This window comes from Pogona vitticeps, chromosome 3 (assembly GCF_051106095.1).
Source record: "Pogona vitticeps strain Pit_001003342236 chromosome 3, PviZW2.1, whole genome shotgun sequence".
NCBI lineage: Eukaryota > Metazoa > Chordata > Lepidosauria > Squamata > Agamidae > Pogona > Pogona vitticeps.
The window spans coordinates 32792287-32814781 of record NC_135785.1 but is presented as its reverse complement, the minus strand read 5'-3'; the positions used below and the strand labels follow the sequence as shown (position 1 = coordinate 32814781).

The 22495-nt window shown below is 37.0% G+C and overlaps 1 protein-coding gene across 3 annotated transcripts in view; it reads right to left on the bottom strand.

Annotated features, from left to right (window-relative positions):
• XRN1 (5'-3' exoribonuclease 1) overlaps positions 1–22495 on the bottom strand; it is a 56722-nt gene that overhangs the window by 22260 nt on the left and 11967 nt on the right. For all 3 annotated transcript variants that reach the window (XM_020792623.3, XM_020792624.3, XM_072996025.2), the window contains exons 4-27: positions 21503–21612; positions 21275–21385; positions 20835–20917; positions 20594–20681; positions 20131–20299; positions 19456–19523; positions 16297–16425; positions 15559–15628; positions 15291–15396; positions 14470–14559; positions 13819–13975; positions 13405–13524; positions 11781–11950; positions 11362–11482; positions 11173–11271; positions 10739–10842; positions 9717–9848; positions 7441–7603; positions 6804–6917; positions 6077–6175; positions 4073–4188; positions 2846–2992; positions 2525–2614; positions 852–987 (exon numbers count right to left, since the gene is read on the bottom strand). In XM_020792623.3, the coding sequence (XP_020648282.3) occupies positions 852–987; positions 2525–2614; positions 2846–2992; positions 4073–4188; positions 6077–6175; positions 6804–6917; positions 7441–7603; positions 9717–9848; positions 10739–10842; positions 11173–11271; positions 11362–11482; positions 11781–11950; positions 13405–13524; positions 13819–13975; positions 14470–14559; positions 15291–15396; positions 15559–15628; positions 16297–16425; positions 19456–19523; positions 20131–20299; positions 20594–20681; positions 20835–20917; positions 21275–21385; positions 21503–21612 (2792 nt within the window). The remainder of the gene's footprint in view (positions 1–851; positions 988–2524; positions 2615–2845; positions 2993–4072; positions 4189–6076; positions 6176–6803; positions 6918–7440; positions 7604–9716; positions 9849–10738; positions 10843–11172; positions 11272–11361; positions 11483–11780; positions 11951–13404; positions 13525–13818; positions 13976–14469; positions 14560–15290; positions 15397–15558; positions 15629–16296; positions 16426–19455; positions 19524–20130; positions 20300–20593; positions 20682–20834; positions 20918–21274; positions 21386–21502; positions 21613–22495) is intronic.

The window sequence follows — 22495 nt, the reverse complement described above, 5'->3', positions numbered from 1 at the left end:
TATGCAGGAAAGTAGTTACATAATGTCAGAAGTCTGGTGGACATTCAACTTTAGAAAGCAAAATATCACAAAACTAATTAAAGATAACTGTACATTTGGTGACTCTAATGTAACATCACATACTGGAGGAAAGGTAGAGCTGCTATTTGAGAACAAAGGATATGTATGGTTTTCTAGACTGGATACACCATGCAAAATTTCACTAGAGATTTGTCTGGCACGCAATAGTTTACACTGAAATGGCAAACTGTAGGACGAACAGTGACATATTACCATATATTACAAAACAGGTTGCAATCTAAAGTTAAGCTCAAAATATTGTGATAGTTCACTTAGTAACTTTTAAATACAGTGGTGCCCCGCATAGCGACGATAATCCATACAGCAAAAATCGTCGCTATACTGATTTGTTGCTATGCGGATTTAAAAAGCCCATAGAAATGCATTGAAACCCCTTCAATGCGTTCCTATGGGCTTAAAACTTACCTTTTAAGCGAAAATCCTCCATACGGCGGTCATTTTGGGCGCCCGGTAAGCAAGGAATCCGTCCCTGTTTTACCCGGTGGCCATTTTGGAACCGCCGATCAGCTGGGGAAAAACATCGTTATGCGAAAATTGGTAAGCGAAACATCTTACCGATCATCGCAAAGCGATTTCCCCCCACAGAAAACATTGTTATACGATCACAAAAGCGATCGCAAAAACATCGTCGTTATGCGGATTCGTCGTTAAATGGGCCGCCCGTTATGTGAGGCACCACTGTACCAATAATAAGGACTTAATTTAGATTTTTATTCTTGTATACTGTAGTTAAAATATACATTTGTAATTCTATTTACATTTTTAAGTACCTTGCATTTTTCTACTTCCTCTTCAATCTTTTCAACAATAGCTGCATCCAGAATTTGTAGATCACAAGAAGAACGTGAGAGCATACTGACAGGATGAGCCTTTAGCCATGCAAGAATTTCTTGAACCTTCTCAGCACTACATTAAAAATTACTCCATATCAGTAAACAGCAGCAAGATCCTTGTATAAGTCATTTACAAAATTTATCAAGTTGCAAGATATATGGCATTTGAGTAAATAAAATACAGTGGTGCCCCGCATGGCGACGATAATCCGTTCCGAAAAAATCGTCGTTATATGGATTTGTCGCTATGCGGGGCAAAAAAGCCGATAGGAGCGCATTAAAACATGTTTAATGCGTTCCTATGGGCAAAAAACTCACCTTAATGCGAAGATCCTCCATGTGGCTGCCATTTTTGCTGCCCGGTAAGCAAGGAAAGGGCGCGAAAACACAGCGGGCGGCCATTTCCTTTACCCGGCGGTCATTTTGGAACCGCCGATCAGCTGTTAAAAAAACCATCGCTATGCGAAAATCGATAAGCGAAATGCTTACCAATCATCACAAAGCGATTTTTTGCCATTAGAAACATCGCAATGCGATCGCTTTTGCGATCGCTTAAAACACATTGCTATGAGGATTCGTCGTTAACCGAGGCGCTCGTTAAGCGAGGCACCACTGTATCAGGAAACATGTTTATTTCAGGATGAGACCACTTTGTTTTACTACAGAGATCTGGTTAGATGCAATCCTGGAAGAAGAGACTGTCCAAATTATTCAAGTTAAGTGATAAAAGAACTGTAGGAATATCACTCTGTTGTACTGGAGATCCAATTACAACCTTTGTAGTTAACCTAAGCATAATACTGAATACACAAATGTCTTGTTACACTGTATTCCTACACTTCTACAAATAACAAATAAAAGGAAAATGAAATTCCACCTGATAAATTCAGTAGCATAAAACATGTTGCCAAATATTGTCCAGAAATCTTCAGTTATTAGCAATCAAATCCATTCTTGCCAGGCTTTCTTTAAACACGCAAGGAGACTGCTGCATTTGAATACCACAAGGGATTTTTGAACATTGCAACAGTTCTACATAAGTCCCTTACCACCAAGCACTGACTACAATGGTTGTTGTGGGTTTTTCAAGCTTTTTGGCCGTGTTCTGAAGGTTGTTCTTCCTAACGTGCTGTCCTCTGAAGATGTCGGCCACAGAGACTGGCGAAACGTCAGGAAGAACAACCTTCAGAACATGGCCAAAGAGCCCAAAAAACCCACAGCAACCATTAGATCCCGGCCGTGAATGCCTTCGCGAATACACTGATTACAATGACTAAAATCAAATTCAGATGTAACATTTTTTCATATTTGACTTAATGTTTCTTAGAAGTTTTGTTAAAACATGTACAGCAGTCTTTAATACACATTCTGTTAAACCGGATATGAAAAATCCTTTAGAACTGGAGCTCACCAATTCCCCAAAAAGGGCAATTAATAGTTCTTGTACTTCTGGCCACTTGATGTCAAAAATACGAGGGCTCATGCATTCAGGCTTTCCTCCCTGAACAGGGGACTTTTCTATACATGGTCCAAAATGCCAAAATTCTTGTAGACTGCCTTTGTTTGATTAGAGGATTTATCTAAAATTATTTTAAAGATTATGGACTTACCCATTCTCCTCTTCTCCAGGCCAAATGTCATCTTCATAGAATATATCTTCTTGACTGTTTTTGGCTAGGTAACTGAATAGTTCTGGTACCCTAATAAATACATAAATAATGTAAGTAGATTATCCATGACTCTCTGTATAGATCTCACAAAACTACCCAGTATATTTATTAGCAGCAAAACATGACACATACCTCTTTAATGAATATTATTACCATGCAGGAAATACTTACTACTCCGTATATTATTGCTGTGCACTTTAGGTTTATTTGAATTGTTATAATGCAAGGTAAATACACAGCATTGTCTGTTTTAATGCCTACCTTTCTAAATATTCAGCAAGGAGTTGTTCTACTGCAGAAGAATACAACCACTCATTTCCAACTTTCTTAGTATAACCAGGGACTTCTTCATTCTTTTTATTGAATTTTAGGTTCAGTCCCACATTTGCTTTGTGATCTCCATGGGGACTGCAAAATAAATTAGAATGTTTTAAAAAATGCTAACTCTGTTTTGTGAAGAAATACAGTCAGACTCACGTATCCAACGGTGATCAGTTCCAAACACAAACGCTGAAAAATATGGATTATAGCAAACACTATTATAATAGTGAATGTTATACATAGCTGAACTGGATGAATCCCAAGCCGGAATTAATATTGCCCGAAGAAATATCAACAATCTCAGATATGCAGCTGATACCACTCTGATGGCAGAAAGTGAGGAGGAATTAAAGAATCTCTTAATGAAGGTGAAAGGGGAGAGCGCCAAAAATGGTCTGAAGCTCAATATAAAAAAACTGAGATCATGGTCACTGGTCTCATCACCTCCTGGCAAATAGAAGCGGAAGATATGGAGGTAGTGATAGATTTTACTTTCTTGGGCTCCATGATCACTGCAGATGGTGACAGCAGCCACGAAATTAAAAGACGCCTTCTTCTTGGGAGGAAAGCAATGACAAACCTCAACAGCATCTTAAAAAGCAGAGACATCACCTTGCCGACAAAGTCCACATAGTCAAAGCTATGGTTTTACCAGCAGTGATGTATGGAAGTGAGATCTGGACCATAAAAAAGGCTGATTGCCAAAGAATTGATGCTTTCGAATTGTGGTGCTGGAGGAAACTCTTGAGAGTCCCCTGGACTGGCAAGGAGATCAAACCTATCCATTCTGAAGGAAATGAACCCTGAGTGCTCAGTGGAAGGGCAGATTCTGAAGCTGAGGCTTCAGTACTTTGGCCACACACATTAATTAAATTTCAATGCATTCCTATGGGAAACCGCGCTTCGCAAGATGAATTTTTTTCCTCTTGCGAGTCACCAAAAAACTCACAAGACGCTTTCGTTTTGCGAGTTTTTCATTGCACAAGGCATTTGTCTTGCGAGGCACCAGAGGCACATATGAAGGCACAATCCATATGTGCAGAATCTCTTCCATTTACTTCTCTCTTACTAAGACTGAGTAGCCAAATATTCAGTATTAACCAACATTGTCACAACGTTGACTTGAATTCACAAATGCAAATAGATATCTCACATTTCAGAACTTACTTTCTCCTGGATCCTCTTCCAATAAAAATGCTTCCTGTAAATCTTGATACAAGATAGCCACTAATTCCAAGACGACTGGCCAACACATATCCAGGATTGTACTTCACAGAATATTTCTGTATGAACAGATGTTGTATAGTAGACAAATTAGAAATTTCTCTTTAGATTCTTTGGTAATCAATCTTTCTCTATCTATCTATCTACTGTATTCTCAAAGGCTTTCACGTCTGGGATCCGATGGTTGTTGTAGGTTTTTTGAGCTGTTTGGCCGTGTTAAATATTCATCATAGATATCCTTCAGTCTCGAGAGACTATGGTAACATGCTCTGAATGGAGGACTTGGAATAGCGTCTAGTGTTTTGACGCTGTACATGAAACTGGAGTGTCCTCTCCAGGGCACGAAACCTGGGTAAAATAATATGGAGGATAGGCTGTTACTCAAGCAGCAAATCCCCCCTCTCCACGGCACTGAAATAGTCCAATGGAAAGGCATAGAAATGAATAATTAATGTCTAGAATATATATATTAGTAATCTTGTTTGTTTATTTATTTATTTATTGCATTTATACCCCGCCTATCTAGTCATTTCGACCACTCTTAGCAGCTAGGCAGAAGGTGTTCACAACTGGTTGCAGTTAAAGATACTTAGTGTTCTTTCCCAACAGACAAGGAGAAAAATACACAGGATTTTATTAGTGTACATCCTCACAAAATCAGGATATGTTTTATCATGCTCCTGTGTTTGCACACAAACACATGCTCATCCAGTTTATAAGGTCATTCTGTGGCAAAGGAAGGGACAATTCATTTGGATTTGCCAATAATTTTGATGTAGATTTGCCAGAAGTGTAGGAGATAGTGTTATGTGACTACTGATTCTATCTGTCTGTTTTTGGTTTGGAATCAGAATATTTCTTTCCTGTTCTAGTGACAAAAAATGCAAATGAAAAATTGCCAGTTTTTCCCTTGTTTCTCCCAAGCACTTCTTAAATAAATGATTTGGTTATATGCAAAAATGGTTTGCTTTGGGGCAGAGATTATCAGAATTCATTTAGTTTTGGAGACATCTTTGGACATTATGGATTTGTATGTACTTTTGAATTACCTACTGTTACTGCTAATGTAAAAAGTAAAGCTGCCAAGTAAAGCAATAGTAAAAGTTTTTTTAGAAAAACACCATCCACAAAGCTTGGGATTTTTAAACTACTGCTAAGCTATTCATACATTATTGAAAAGCCAGTTCACACTGTTACATTTACAATATTTAAAATTCTTGGTCTGAACCAAGCTTTGTAATGTAACTCCTGAATGATGCATATTTTGTTGAACCACTGTACAACCTGAGTAGAAAACAAGGCAGAAATAACTATGAAACTATTATAAACCTACAGGCTAGGCATTTTCCTTCTTGCATTTTGTAAAGCGGAATTTCAAAATTACTTTACCCAAAACCCCAAAACCAAACCAAACCAAATCTTAAGTGGACCAATACAACCAAAGTCCCTCACATAAGCTTCAGAAATTAACTGGATTCTAGCCACTATGTGCACAAAGAGATATCAATATGAACAAATCCAGTAAGAAAAAAACGATTTAATAATTAATAGCCTTTTACACACCTATGCTGCTATAACGCCAGCAGCAAATTGCCACTAAGTACAGTAATGAATTAGTCTGGAGACTGAGACCATCCACACTCTTGTATTTTCAGTCACTATTTATGAGTGTGAAAGGTGAACAGTAGAGAAGAAAGGTGACAGGAAAAAAATTGGTGACTTACTAGCACATAACAACAAAAAATGATGTATCCTTTTTTGCCAAGTCACGTGGCTATTATGTGCCCAACTACTTACAGTAATTGGTTGCAATTCAACACTGAAGTTTACACCACTAGAGTTATGGTGGTTAACAAGATTCTGCCCACTAATTTTCTAAAATCCTACATAAATGCAGTTTTCAAATATTATTATAGGTGTAAGATGAAATAAGCAAAGGTCACTTACATGCTGATTCTGTATTAAGATATCTAGTTGAGGTTCACATGGAATGCTGAAAACAACTCGGATTCTACCCTCTAATATAACATCAGATGAGTCCTGAACCTTAAAATAAATATTTATAAATCATTCAAATGTCAGATATAAGTCCATTTTACATAAAGCAACCAGTAAAAACTTGATATTGTTTTCACCTAACTGAAGTTGTGTCTACTTTAAATCAAAGTAGCAAGAAGTTCAAGATGATGTTCAAGTAACAACAAAGAGCGGAAAAACAGATTTCTTTATAAATAAATGAAAAGAAAGACTTAGTAAAGTGAAGGCATGAAGGACTTTAAGCTGTTAAATACCCAAATTAATCCAATCTAACCCAATCATTTTTTAATCATATACCTGTAGAACTTTAACTTCATTTTTTGAAAAGTTTTTGAAGAAAGAGCTAGCTGGATGGTTCAGTAAATTAGACATCTGGCTCTAGACCCCAAATATGAGAGTTTACTTCCCCATTGTGCCTCCCAGGAGAAGAGCCTGCCTGTGTAGCCTTCAGCAAGTTACAAAGTCCTAGAGTGCCCCCAGATGAGGGGAATTGCCCAATCACTCCTGAATACTTTCTACCTAGAAAACCACGGCAAAGGTTGCCAAAAGTCAGAATTGACTTGACAGCACATAGTCACTATTATTATTATTTTAAGAGAAAAATTTTTTTAAGAACTACTTATTATTTAAAACTAACTTCTCCTGTGCAGCCATAGTATGGTGTCCCCAGCATGAAGACTGTACATCCAAGAGGGAATAGGTCATCCAAAGTTTTCAGTTTGGAGAAGCGGGAATCAAACGTTTTTATCTCCTGCATGAAAAAGCAGAAAGATCTATGGTATTAGAGAAATGTACACATTACTTTGATGTGACAATACAAAACAAAAATCTTCTCTAAAAGGCCTGTTATGATATTTGCTTGCTTTTCAATAAAGATATGACCCTCATAAATATTTTGAAATATGTCTTGTAAACTGATGTCCCTGGGCTGTATGTCTGTTTTGCAATCCCAATTCCAAAGCAGGCTGCAAACCAATAATTTTTATGGGCCAGGATTATTCTACCTATTTATAGTAGATGGATTGTCAATCATTTCTGAGCTGGCAAGATGATGGTGACAATGATGGAGTGGTGTACTATCAGAACAGAACTCTGTAGCCACATCTCTTCCTAACTAGAACTGAGGCAACAGCCCTCTGGTTTTAAGACTTCATTATACAGCATTTAACATTTAAACTTAGAAGTTGCATATTTTTAATTTCAATTTTACTGTCTATTATATAAATTGATACTGGCAGAAAACTGATAGAAACATGAGACATTGAGGAGCTCACCCTGACAACTGTTTGGTAGGCAAAAGGCAGAACTTGCTTGGACCATTGCTTCTCCAAGTACACTTCACCACTTTGATTCAACTGATATCGGCATCCAGTTAGTAACTGAGCATACACAATTACAGATGTATCATTTATAATCACTCCTTTTCTTCTCTGGTAGCTGGGAGAAAGAAAGGGAAATATCCTCAAACTGAAAAGGTGCATATTTTTTTAAAAGAGAAAGTGATAAATTTCTCAGATACCCAGTGCGGTGTACTGAACAAAGTGACAGACTAGGATTCACGAGGACTGGGTTTGAATTCCCACTCAGCCATACAAACTCATTTTGAGTGTGGAAATGGTAAAACCACTCCTTAAACTTCTCACTTACTTTGAAAGCCCTAACAGGGTCAATATAAGTCAGTTTCAACTTGATGGCACATAAGAACTAATAACAAATTTGTTAGAATTCATTACTATTTTGAGAATTGACATTATCTGAAATAAAATAATATATATTATTTTACACAACCCTTTGGGTGGAACAACAGTTTCCAAAGAAATGCTCCACTCCTTTATGTATCAGAAACAAACAGCCACCTCATAAGCTTAAGTATAACTGGGGACTATGAAAACTAGCAGTATTTATTCCAGTCAGCCAGATCCAGTGATCACCATACAACACAAGACAATAGATGAACTCTGAGGCTTTTATGGGCCTGCAAACCACAGTGTTTCATTATGAAGTGTTTCTAGCTTATTTCTTGCAGATAATATAACCTACTAATATAAACTCATAACCCATCTCTTCAGGCAGGCTTTTAACATTTACAAATGAATCTGTGAACCCCATTTCAATGCAAATAATTTTAATCTTTCCATGTTTTAATTTTTAAACTTTTAATTTTAAATTATATATTGTTTAATTTACAGTGGACCCTTGACTTACAGACGGCTTGACTTACAGACTTTTTGAGTTACAGATTTCTCTGGCTGCAAAATTTAGGTTTGACTTGCAGACTGAGATTTGACTTACAGACCAGAAAAAAACCAAAATGGAACAAAAACGGCCTGTTACGGGATTAATTGGTTTTCAATGCACTGTAGGTCAATGGAGACTTGACTTACAGACTTTTTGACTTGAGAACCGCCTTCCAATACGTATTAAGTTCTCAAGTCAAGACCCCACTGTATCTTTTAATATTTAACTTATTGTGTTTTTTAATTGTGTGAATTTTAATGTTGTGAGCTGCTTTGGGTCCATTGTTCTCTAACCCTCTTTTGACCCTACAGGAAATCCAAATAAAGTATTCCTTTCCACCAAAAAGTGGCATATATATACAGTATTCATTCCTGAGCCTATGTATATGAGGACAAGCTAACAGAGGAAATAATCTAGGTTAAAATTGCTAGCCAGTGAATTTACTTTGGAATCCCAAACTGTCACAAAGGTTACCTAAAAGATGAAGAATAGATGTACTGTATTTATTTATTTATTTGATTTATACCCCGCCCATCTGGCCTATAAGACCACTCTAGGCGGCTTCCATATTTTTCCATGTATAAAACTACACTTTTTCTTAAAATAATTAGAGGAAAATCTGAGTGTCGTTTTATATATGGAAGGAAGCAGTTGGCCTCTTCCAGAGCTCAAAGCTTGTCCCCTCTGGTGGCACCGAGGCAGCAGCAGCAGGAGGCGGAGGTGAAGGAGCATTCACACGCGCTTGGGCACCTCTTGCTACTGCCTTCCCCGCCCGCCCAATCACCACCTCTACTGGGACTGACAGGCTCAGCTCATGTCGCCGCCTTGTCCCCTCCGGTGGTGGAGGCAGGAGGCGGCAGAGGCAGAGGGAAACAAGCACTCTGGCTCGCTCAGGCACCTCTTCCTATGTTGCCAAAACACCTCCTCCCACAATCTCCTTAGGGTAGGGTACAAGGCAGTGACGTGAGCTGGAGGTGAGCCCCGGCAGTCGGCAGTCGCACTGGAGGAGGTAATCAGGCGGGCAGTGGAGACAGCAGGAGAAGGAGGTGGAGGAACAGTTGCCCGTTAAATTAGGGGGTCATTTTATACATTGGGGGTTGTATTCACAGCAAAATATGTTAGCCATCAAAAGCATTATTTATTTATTTATTTATTAATTTATTAAATTTATACCCAACCCATCTAGACACATGGGCAAATGCTTTAGAAAATACATTTCTAAAGCATTCGCCCATAAAGGTGCCCTCCTTACAAAGAAACCTCAGTGAGTTTAAAAACACTCTCCATCTATAAAAAATAAGCAGAGTCTTACTATTCTGAAATTCCCTGAATTTCCTTGATCCATATGTTCTGTTCTTTATCTCCAACAAAGGTTACTTTAGTTGGTGGCACAGCATTTCCCATGTAGAGCTTTTGTGTTCCAGGAGGTTCCTCTAAAGAAAACCTTAAACGTAAATATATGAAGTTTAATACAAAATAAAAAATGAATATATTTTAAATTTCTACTTTAATTTTAAATATACTCATGTGGGACTACATTCTTCTGGAGCTTTACAACCTCACATGCTGCCTGTGGCTTGAGTGACTGGGAGGGACTTTTCTGGGCTGGGATGACAATTTATCCAGCACTAACCAATCATTCCCTCCCACCTCAGAATTCAAAGAGAGCCTTGCCTATCTGCTGAGTGTCTGCTTTCTCTCTCTATTGTCTGTTAGAAGTCAATGTGGTCTGTTTGTTAGTTTTGCTTGTCACAACTGTAAGTAAATAAATATTTTATTCTTTCTACTACTAATGTCTCAGAGTGAGTTATTGAAACTCAAAGTGCCAATTAAAGGGATGGATTATTGGGGGAACTTGAAACTATTCTTCTCTATGGGTCCCTGTAATTCTTTTGTGTATTAAAAAAGAGAATTTTAATCAGAAATTCAAAATTCAGAAATTGCTCTGATTTTCAAGGTTATCTGCAAATGTCCTTAGTGTGTAAAACTGGAGAGATATGCACCTTCCTTAAGGCAAAAGTAAATTAAAATTTTAAAAAAGGTTATGCTGCTACATGTATTGATTACTCTATGAAAACTTCTCCAGACATCATTTTTTCTCATCCATAGCAAATTTAGCATTTTTCTCGTCAACAGAAAGAAAAGTAGGTAATTAATTCTTTGCTCTTAAAAATAAATGGTGTGAATTTTCAGAAAAGTTTTAAAACAGATATGACTATGTAAAGAATTATTAAAGTTGCCTCTACAATAAAATCATGCCATGTAAAGTTTTTTTCCAAAGGTGGATATCTGCAGAAGCAAGCAAACCATTAAATTTGCAAAGCAGTCTCTTACTTAGTTTCACCATCTGATACAGCAACGGCTCTGGCTTCCTCCAAGTGTGGCCAGTTAACAAATACTGATTTCCCAAGCACCAAACTGGCTACATTTTCTACACTCTAAACAAGAAAAGCAATTTGTTAACCAATCAAAACAAATCCATGTCAAATATTTAAGTATTTAGTTCTGTAACAGTATCATTTACTTAATACTGAAAATACGGCTGAATGATGTCAGGACATTTTTAGACTATCTGGAGTGATGGATATAGCTTTTATGTGTCATTACTACCATTTCAAAATGGCTGCTTAAGAACAACCTACTAGTCACACTTTACTATGCAAAATACAAAACTGTCAAATTACCATTATCGATATTATTGGGCGTGCAGCACACTGCAATGGTAAGAAAATGGCACACACAAAAACTTGAAAACATCAGATACTCACCAGCTCGGCTGGATCATCTGCAACCATAATTTCCAGCAGCATATTTTCTCCATGGCTGCTCTGTTGAAACACTTGTACCCCACTTTTTTTAAGATAGAACTAGGATGGGAGAACAAAAGCAATATGTATATGTGTCAGCTGCAGACATAAATGTATATATTTACTACATAAAGAGAAACTCAACCTTACCTTATGTTTAATGTGCTTCAGAGTAGGAAAACCACGAAAATATAGCTTCTCCAAATCCAATGTGGTTATTTTGTTATGGGCTATATCTACACGCCAAGCATCCAAAGACATTGCTTTGTGCCTAGAAAACAAGACTACATGCTCATAACAGCTCCAATACACACCTACTCTGAAAAACTGTCTCTATATATGTTGAGTGCAACATATTGAAACACTTTCACAGTTAAACAGAAGCTGAAAAGCATATTACTAAGCTTAAAGCAAAAAATTCATCTTATTTGTTTCAAATGTATTCTTTGTATCTCTTAGGGCTCATAATAAATCAACTCACACAATTAAAATTAAAAGAAGGCAGCATAGCAGTAACTTCCAATAGCTTATATAACCTCTGCATTAGAAGAAAATTCCTTCTATCTTACCTGGCATGGCACCTTTCAATGGAAGGGAATTTCTCTGGCCATGGTGATGGGTACTGGAACTCTGTACCTTCCTCATAGAAATACATTAAGCATTCACTGTGTCTATTCCTTTGTCTTTCTTCCACTGTCAATAACTTGTTGCAGTGTTCCATTGCTTCTAATAGTTGTCTCTAAAAAAATTATAGCATTTTGCATATTCACTGCACGTCAAATATCCTAACATTTAGAAACCTGATGAAATCAATGTTACCACTTAACGTTAATGTGCACCATGTCTATGAACCAACCTTTTCTGTCATAGTAACTTGTCCCATTGCTTTCAGTGAGGATGAAGTTTAACTAACTTAATCTGAAACCAAACTCACTGTCTTTTCTTTTCTTTTAAAGAAGGAAAGAGTTTTAGCTCTTGAATGAAATAAGCTTGTTTTATTCAAACTTAAGGTGCACTGAGTTCAACGGGGCTGATTTCCAGTAAGGCAGGAATAAACATAATGCTCACCAGATAAAGAGCAAGCTATGCTATGGGTTAGCAGTAGTACTGGCAGCAGTGATGAAAACAGATAAGTTGCATAGACAGAGCACCTATTATTGCTACAGTAGCCTGGTTTGAACATTTGATTCCATTTCTACCCAACATTGCCCTGGGAAGAGATTTAGATTTGGCCCCAGTCATGCATGCATCTTCCACCCCTACTCTTTCTTCTCAGAAGAGAACAAATGAATATTATACCACCACATTTTTCTGAAAAAGTGGTTATGTAGTTCCTCCAATTAAGAATTTTTCCCTGTCCAAGAAGATTAATATTCTTAAGTGTCTAATCTCTTGGACTGATCATTCATTTTTCCTTAAGTCTATGGGAAAGAATAGGAGGCATGGGATAGACTACTTTAGGCTCATGCTCATCTCCAGGGCCAGTCTTGAAGACAGAACAAGCAGGAGCTATAGAGCTGCTTTGGGAACAATTTTCAAGAGAACACAAACTCCTATGATTCATTTGGTCTAAGAAAAAATAAAATAATGAACTTGGTATTACTGGAGATAAAACTTTTAAAAATACATAATGTTTTATCTTCCCTTCACCTACATCTCAATGATATTGCATAAAAAGGATTGGAAAAAAGTTAGAGGGTAATTTTGACAACTTATTAGAGCAAGGTCAAAATTAGATGTGATGTTTGTTGCATGTATGCAACTAACACATGGATTTAAAAGAACAGTTATTGCACCTATTCCCGATCTCCACAAACAAAATCAAGATAGCAGGAATGGTTTTTATGCACCACTTTTTCTCCTACTCATAGTACAAATAACAACTACAGTAACCTGAAACTGTTATTAGTTATGGAAGGTAAGTTTCTATCATGGGGGACAGGTTGTGTGGGACAACCATCCTGAGCATGATTCCTCCAAAATGGTTAGGTTTTAAGATGGTATGTTTTAATGCATCGCATTAAGGTAATGTAATCTCTAGTTTAACACCAACTCTTTCAAGTGAAGAATAGCATTTTCCAAGGAGCTGGAATCTGAGAAGGTATAATAATGCATATGCTGAAATATTTTTAGTACTAACAGTTTACCTGTAAGAAAATTTATCTGAAGATCAAAGAATCACAAAGATCTTACCTCATCAATGAATGGAATTAACACTACAGCTTCCCATTCTTGTTGCTTTCCATTTAGATCAGTTTTAAATTCTGTAGGATAGTATTCAATAATGGGAGAATCTTCATTGGTCATCAAATGCTAAAAAGAGTAGGACAGCATGATTCAGATTGCATTAAAAATAATGTATGAAAATGACTATTTAGAAGTTTGAAATGGTAAAGCAAAATATATTTATAGAACAGAAATATCACAGGAAAGTCTGGAATAGGTCACTATTCCCAAGAATACCGAACTAGAACAATCTCTGTACAAAGAATATTAATGCATAGCAAAAAAAAAAAAAAAAGAAGAAGAAGAAGTTGAACCCCTTTCAACAAAATAAATAAGATAGCACAAGTGATATACACAGCCTCTAAAAATATTAAATCACACCTGGTAGCACTTTGGAAGCAAATCCTTGCTACCTGCTGGCAGTACTGCAAGAAGCTGTTCAAATGGCATGAAGGGTTTTCCTAAATCCAAATGAATCTTCAGTTCACTGATATTCCGAATATCTGAGAGGTAAGGTGCATAGTGGTAGGGGTAGTACCTACAGAGAGGAAACATGTTACTTCTGTTTTTCAAAATATAAAAATGCATAAAAACGACATACACATCAAAAACTTATTTATCCTAACCATTTAAAGGCAGAGATAATCTGGAATAATAAATGAAACACTTATTCTGAAATACATGGTTTGGAATCCTATGGTGGCATAAGAGTAATCACATAAACTGCAGTTGTAAATTGCTGCCAATGAATGGCTTGCTTCTTGAATTCCTGGTGGCATGAGAGTTGGACAACCTGACATGCAATCAGGAATGTGAGCAGCAATTCACTAATTAGTGGCATTCACCACTGTGATTTATGAAATTACACTTATGCCAGTATATATTCCCAACAGAATTCTGGCCATTGGTTTAGTCAGGCAGGAAAGAATTAAGTGGTTATCATCCCAGCATGTGTTAAGTAATGTCAAAAAGTATCATTTAATAAATATTTAATTCTAAAATTATTTAGAGTCTCATCTGCAGACTTCTTACCAGCTCCAGGACTGAACCCCATGATAGTAGTAGTGCAATATCCACTGTATTGCTTGGACATAACATTTTGCCTGGTCAGCCAGAAAGTCACTAAAACACAGAGAACAAAAATATGCTTATGTTAAATAATGTTTTCCTGTATTCTCACTTGTACATATGAATGAGGATGATGTCTTTTTTAATATCTCAAGTCATTTCAGAATTCTCAAAAACCCAGTGAAGCATATGAAAACATTAAAAGACTTTACATTCATTAAGAAACATATGACAGCAAGGGATGTGCCATTTGGGTTTTTTTTTTTTTACTCCAAGTCCCAGAATCCTCTAAGAGTTCCAGGAGTTCCAGCTCACAGACCCACACCTACAGATACCAACATTCCATTCACCTGAACTAGGCGCTTATTCTTTGAGGCTACATTGCTGTCCTTGTTCATGTACAGAACAGGAAGCTGTCACAGTGCTACTTGGAAGCTATAGTCTTGATGCCTTTTAGGTTACATAGGTTCTCCTATCTCTTGAAGAACTGAGGAAGTGCTACAGCAGCTCCTTTTTTCAGCTGATAAACAAGAAGAAGTAGGTGTGAGACAACCATACAGTTTCTAAGACTGGCACTGATCCAGGTGAGTGAAATATAAGTTTTGTATACATGGGACTAGAATTCTGCCTGTGGAATTGTTGCAGTTGGAGAACGGCACATCCCTAATAACTACAGTACCATTACACTTATAGAGAGAGACACTGAAGCACTTTGGTAAATTGTTTTGTAACAAAAAATTTCATCTGTTTCTGGAAATTGAAAACATCTTGATCATAAAACTTACTCTGAAACTACTTCTACACCCATCTTTGTCATATAGTATGTTCTTTTGTATTGTCTAAATTCTGTCTCAAACAAATCATCATCTTCTGGTTCATTTTCTAATGGAGCTGAAATAAAAAACAAAACATTTTGAGGTCTTGCTGTGTTCCAGAGTTAACACTGTACAAACACTTACATACAACATATTTTTACTCAAAGAAGAAGATACACTAATAATTGCTGACTTTTGTAGATATCATACAAAACAGGTATAGCAATTTTGGACTCACTTTTTGAAGTTGCTACATTTTCATTGCCAGTTTTCTCTAAAGCAGCCAAGCATATTGTATTTTCCTGAGCCTGTTAAAATTATAATTTGTACTTTTCAATAACATGTAAATAAATGCACCAACAATATAAAAGTGCCAAGTTAAAATAGTGAAATGTTCAAGTGAATGCAAATTCCACTGAAATCTAAATTTGAGATTAAGAAAAAAAAACCTGTAAAATAGCATTGTGTTGTTAAAGTGCATGACGCAAAGATGTTAAGATAAGAGTTTATAATGTTCTGTGTATGAACTATCTTTGACGTTAAAAGGTAATCTTAGAAACATCTATTACTATTGAAGGATGTTTCTCATCCTCTAAGACCCAGTTCCTCTGACGTATCTCCTCTAGGAGATACCCATGGTCCACACCTTTTATACAAAATATCAAACCTTGAAACTTACATAAAACTAATCAAGTCACTTGTAGGGAGAGTTTTAGCTTTTTAAAGGGTTCCTGCTTCTGTCCTGCAGCTTGTCCAGCTAGAATATTATCAGTGTCATTGTGTGTTGGCCATGCTAGCCCTGGGATGGAAGCAAAAACCCTTTAATTATCAAAAACCTAGTCTACCAGTGACATTATCACCCTTATACTGGTGTAATTTGCAGAACAGGATTTTACTCTTTGGATGTTAAAATGTTTCTGCAACATATGATTCTTTACCCATTCAACGAATGACACACTTAATCTCAACCACCAACCTTATGTTTCTTTTGTTTTCTTGATTCCTCAGCTGCAATTCCAGCTGCTTCATTCAGATATTTATTACCCACTTTACTTTCAAACCACTTTAAATCTACAAAGATTTCACTAAAGTGCTCACGATCAAACTGTTAACAAAGAAGGGAGAAAAACAAAATTTAGAGCATGTTCTTGATACAAAATACAGAGTGTAGGACCCATATGCTATCTGTTGTACAAAATAATGAAGAACGCCCAGAATGGATGTTCTTTCCTCCCCAAGAGTCTATTATGAGGCACATTTTTAAGGCAGTTATTTAAACCTAACTCCTTTTCAAATGCCTTTAACTGTATCACCAAACTATATTTGTGAATACTAGCTGAAAAAAATGATTCTGCAAGAAGTAACCACCCATGCTGATGGTTACTGATGAACCTATGAACACTGATAGCTCCATTATACCAGTACAGATGGTTTCCTCACTTGGAGAGATTTCCAGAGAACTACCAGAGGCTCAGCTAGTGAAACATCCTTCCCATTACATATTATCTAAGCCAGTGATGGCGAATCTATGGCACACGTGCCACAGCTGGCGCATAGAGCCCTCTCTGTGGGCACACGAGCCATAAGTCACCAGAGAAATAGTTACCCATCCTACGATCCCAGATTTCGGCACTCCCCTCTGCTGGTGCAGTGATCCAGCGGAGGGGTGCAACGGTGACCATTAGTCTAGCCCAATGGGGGATTGGAGGACCAGTAAGCATTTATTTGTTAATACCGTGCATAGTGGGGCAAAAATAAGCATTTAACCCTTGCAGTGCAGGAGTAGTTGTTTTTTCTAAACTAAAACCTCAGCATTCAGGTTTTAATTGCAGTATTGGCACTTTAAAATAATAAGTTGATTCTGTGTTGCAATTTGGGCACTTGGGCTCAAAAAGGTTCACTATCACTGATCTAAGCCTTTTAACTAGAAATGTTACACTTGAACCTGGGGGATTCTGCCCATGAAGCACAGGCTTTACCATCAGGCCACTTTCCCTTTCCCAGTTACTTACTAGGAGATACACATTTTAAAATGGAATGTGATTTGTGAGTGTGTGGATGCAGACCTAAAACATATCTATAACAAGCGTTAAGCCTGTTTCACTATTAAGGCTCTTGAGTGACCTGGCAGTTGTCAGAAATACTAGAAAATCATATTTAGCAAGCTTGAAGCACCATGAACTCCTTAACAGCAGAGGGGTCAGTTGACCCATCATACTGTATCTCATCTCCTCCTCTTTTCAGCTTCCACATTGATTTATTGCATGTGAGGTGGAGATTTTCCTTTCTTCAGACTGGATGTATATGCTGGAACATTAAGATTATTTATTTGTTTGTTTATTTAAAAATATTGTAATCCCAACCTTTCACCTTAAAAGAAACTCAAGGTGGGTAACATAACTGAAAAACAATATTTAAAGCTGAAAACAATGAGTATACAACGATGGATTACATCACTAAAATACAATATTTAAAGCTAAAACAGAAAGTATGCAAATACCAAAAGGAACAAACACCACTTTGAGATGATAAACACAATTAATAGTATTTCCCCGAAAATAAGACAAGGACTTATATTAATTTTTGCTCCAAAAAAAGCAGTAGGGCTTATTTTCAGAGGATTTTTTTTCATGTACAACATTCTACGTTTATTCAAATACAGTCATCTTCTGATTGCTGCACAATGGTAGAGGGCGGGCTTTCACTTAACTAGGGCTTATTTTCAGGTTATTTTCAGGTTATTTTCAGGGAAATAGGGTAGTTGTGACCCAGTCAAAGCAGAAATGCATAACAATTAGAGATGGGGGTATTCGTATACAAATGCCCCTGCACAGCTGAACTTAATGAGCGTCCAGCCCCCTGGGGCCAGACCATCCACATGTCAGCTGGCAGCAGTGACCTCACTCTTTCTTCCAATCACTCCCGGAGCCCTGCTCTGCTAGCAACTCAGCAGCCTTCCAGAAAGACTTGTCCTCCCTCCCACTGACAGGAGAGGCTAGCCAAGCAGGCCTCTGGGAGTGATTGGAAGGGTGAGGTCGCGGCCACCAGCAGATGTGTGAGTGGATGGTCCAGCCCTTAAGTCCAGCTTTGCAGGGGTATTCATTTTCATATATGAATACCCCCATCTCTACTAACAATCCATCCAAAAGTCACTCACGTAGCTGGAACAGGAACCTCTGGAGCCGAGGGACCACAACCTGTTCTAGCATCTTCCCCATGAATGCAGTATGAGATACGGGTCTGTAATTATTCAGTATTGTGGAATCCAAAGAGGGCTTTTTTAACTACAGTCTTACTATTGCCTTCTTTAAGCACAACGAGATCCTACCCTGTTGCAAGGAGGCATTCACCACTCATCCTACCCGATAGACCAGTGCCCTTTTTTTTTTTTTTTTGCAGTTTTGATGAGCCAGGAAGGGCAAGGATTCAGCATACACATGGTAGCCCTAATTTTCCCAAGGGTCTTGACCACATCATCAATCTGAATAAACTGAAAGTCATCCATTAACACATGTCAGGCAGGTGTCCTAGTTACATACATAGGGCCTGAATCAATAACAGCATCCAATTCGGGAGTAGATCTGAGCAATTTTGCCTGTAAAGTGTTGTGCAAATTCTTCATAGTGAGCTACAGTGTGGTTTGCATTATTTTCTATGATCTTGACCATCTGAAAGAGCTCCACTGGGTGAATCTGTGCAGATGCAACGGTGGCAAAGAAAAATAACTTCTTTGCCACTTCCACTGATATGGAATCATGCTTCCAATGGATCTTAACTCATGCATAATCAGATTCACTTTGAGTTTCTGCCATCGTCACTCAAGTCTATGCCTCATTTGATCGACCACCACCTCTCCCTGGTAAACCAGGTGGCCAGTATGCAATATTGTTCAATTCTGTACACTAAATGTACAGAATGGGCTAAATGTACATCCAAAATATGTCAAGTTGTTCCTAAGGTAGCTTTCAGTGAAGCTACCTTCAAAGTTTTCAAGCATACTTCTACCTTCATGAAAACTGCACATATATTACTGAAAAAAAGAAAGTTGAAATTTCCAGAATTCTTGAGGGAATGTACATGCTGAAAACACAAGCTGTGATTTTAGTTTTGGGTAGTAGAAAGAATATATACTTACATCTGACAGTTTTATAAGGTATTTCTCAAACCGTGGTAAGTTGAGGTGCCCACTCTCATTAATGTAACCTATCAAATAAGCAAAAGGATGATTTATGGTTGTAACCATGATGTATTTTTCCTTCCGATTATATTTTTTGTTTTATTTATTTATCATACCTATATCCTATCTTTGCTCTAGTGAGCTCAAAGCAACACAAACGTCGCTCCTGCTGCCTGCATTATTCTTACAATACCCTTTGAGACAGATCAGGATTGGGTCCAGACTTTCCCTATTAGACAAGAAGGACTTGTTCCATTCACAGAGAAAACTAGGATCTAGCTGAAGCTTCTCAATGGAGGAAAAGTCACAGCAACAGTTTTGAAAAAATTACTCTTGTTCCTTCAGCCTTTAGTGACAGTTTTCAAGTCACTCCAAATTGACCCCCAATCATTTGGAAGACTCTGGTGGAGGAGAGGCCCTCCAGGGTCTGTAGAATTCAAATGAGTAAAAGTATAATGCCAGCATATATTGAAGGCAGTCAATCTGGACAAAAGTTCATAATTTCCAAAGATAATAAAATAAAAGATTAAAATCATTATTTTCTTTCCAATTCCACTATCACCTTTCTAGCACACTGGAAGATCACTGTATAAGCCACTTTCAAGAAGTATGCTGTAAAAATTATGTGCTTACCTCCAAGTTCAGGCAATACAGCCATGTATGTTCTATAAAGCATTGGCAGCGCATCATGATTAATGTGCAAATGAGGTAGATGAGGGATAAAATCATTTCCAACAAGAAAGCCCATTAAGATCCAGTCATCTATTATTCTTTCAATTTCATATGCAAATGAAATCTTGTCCTGATAAATAAAGATCAACACATTAATTCATATTCAATTTTATGTATAAACCTTTGAAATATTTTGGCCATCTTTCTTCTTCATTCATGTCAAAGTGTTACAAAATTTTTAATGATGGATGTATATATAATATAGGTAAAATTAAAACAAATTAAAATGTTAAGATTAGACTATTTTTGACCAGTTTGGGCAAAGCTAAGAGTTCCTCTTTAGATGACAATATGACCTCTATATTAATAGAAATTATTGTCATTTGTGCTTTGACAGTTTTGGCCATGGCCCATTTTTACTTACTTTAACTGGTGAAAATTCATAGTCAACATATTCTCTCATTAAAGACAAGTGCAGCAGATGAAAAGTGGTTTCTTCAGGGGCACATGCTCTGTAGTTAGTGAACACAATTCAGTAAGTTTTCTGCATACGATATCTAAATGAATTTCTAATTTGCTGAAATTTAACATATCATAGTTCACCCAAACAGACATATTAATATTTCCTTTTTATAGCATTAGTCAATACTTCTACAGCATGTTACCTTTGTGACTTTTTGCCACCAAATCGGACCTCCTCTCTTAAAAGTGAAAAATGTGGTTCATGACTTGTCAGCCCAAGCATAATCTGTTGAAAAAAAATTCTGTTTAAGAATCAACAATTCCAACAACCTTTGGTAAACTTTACACTATGGATTCTCACAACATTGGCAGTAAATCCTGATCTGAAAAAATGTCACTGATGTCCATGGTTCCAATGGTATTATCAAAATCCCTCTTTTCAATAGTAAATGCCACACAATGAATTAGCTAATTTCAAACCCCAGATATGAACAGAAGGTTGTAGTTGAGAGAGTGAGAAATTTCATTGCACATGTGAAAACACTTTGCATAATCTGAAATTCTCTGGAAACATACACGTTTATAATCTAGAATTCCATTTATTTCCAAACAAACCATGTATACATTTTGAACTGGAACATACCAAATCAGCATCCAAACCATACAGACAGTGTCTTGTGTTTGGATCATGGTCAGGCTTTGCTTTTTCTGATCTTATAAACTCCATAATTTTATGTTCCCCTTCTCCTGGTGTCTGAATGGGAATAAAAAAAGTAAGTTAGTAAACACAACCTTGTTAAAAATTAATTTTTTAAAATTAATTAATTTTAAAATTAAAAATTAAGAAATCATTATTAATGTAATGCATAACCTCATGGCCTGATAAGTAGACAGTTATGCCTTGCCAGGATGTGTCTGTAGAAATCTTCATGTTTACAAAATACTTCAGATGTTCATGCAGCCTAGCCATGAATTCAGTCCCTAGTAACCAAAATATAAAAATTACAACTTCATACACTGAAATGTTAAAATTAATACAAGTATTCTGAATTTAAAAAGATGAACAATGAATAAATTTACAACACTTATTTCAAAAACAATATTTCCACACAATACTAAGTTACAGTATTTATATAAAACAAAGTTTCCTATGACCAATTAAGAGAGCCCCAGAGATGTGCATGTATTAAAATGTGCTGATCTGTATTTCCTGAAGAAATAATTGCACTGAACTTTTTATATCAGAATTCTACCTGACCCACAAAAATATATTACTTCCTATATAAAATTAGTATTTCTTGCATAAAAATAAGAGAAGGAACAAAAACACTTAAGGTGTAACTGTACAATACAAACAAATGGAAATATGAAATTTGACTTTTCTTTTATAAGACTTGTTAAAAATTCTTATGGGACATGTGTGAGGGTTTGACTTTTGGCTCCAGGTTCGGCTCAATGAAATCAGTAGATTTTTGTTGCTTCAAAACAGGTTAAAGATTTATTGGTGCATTTAACAATACACAAGTGTCTGGAACATGATTGTGAGTCTTTTCTCCTTCTGCCAATGGGTCTGGAAGGGGTTTCCAATCTTCAAACAGGAAGGGATTTCCATAACTATTGTTCCATGGTCCCGGTAGATCCGTGGGGACTCAGTCTCTTACGGTCTGCCCCCATTGGGCCTTCCAACAGGGGCACGGTCTTGTTGTCCAGGTCATCATCCCATAGGATCTGTCTCTTGTGGTCTTGGCTCTACCAGGATCCTCCCAGTAACTTCCTCTCTTCATTTCCCTTACTCTCCATTTCAATCTTTCTCTCTCAACTCTTTCTTTCTCCTCTCTCAATCTCCTTCTCCAATCTCTCGCCT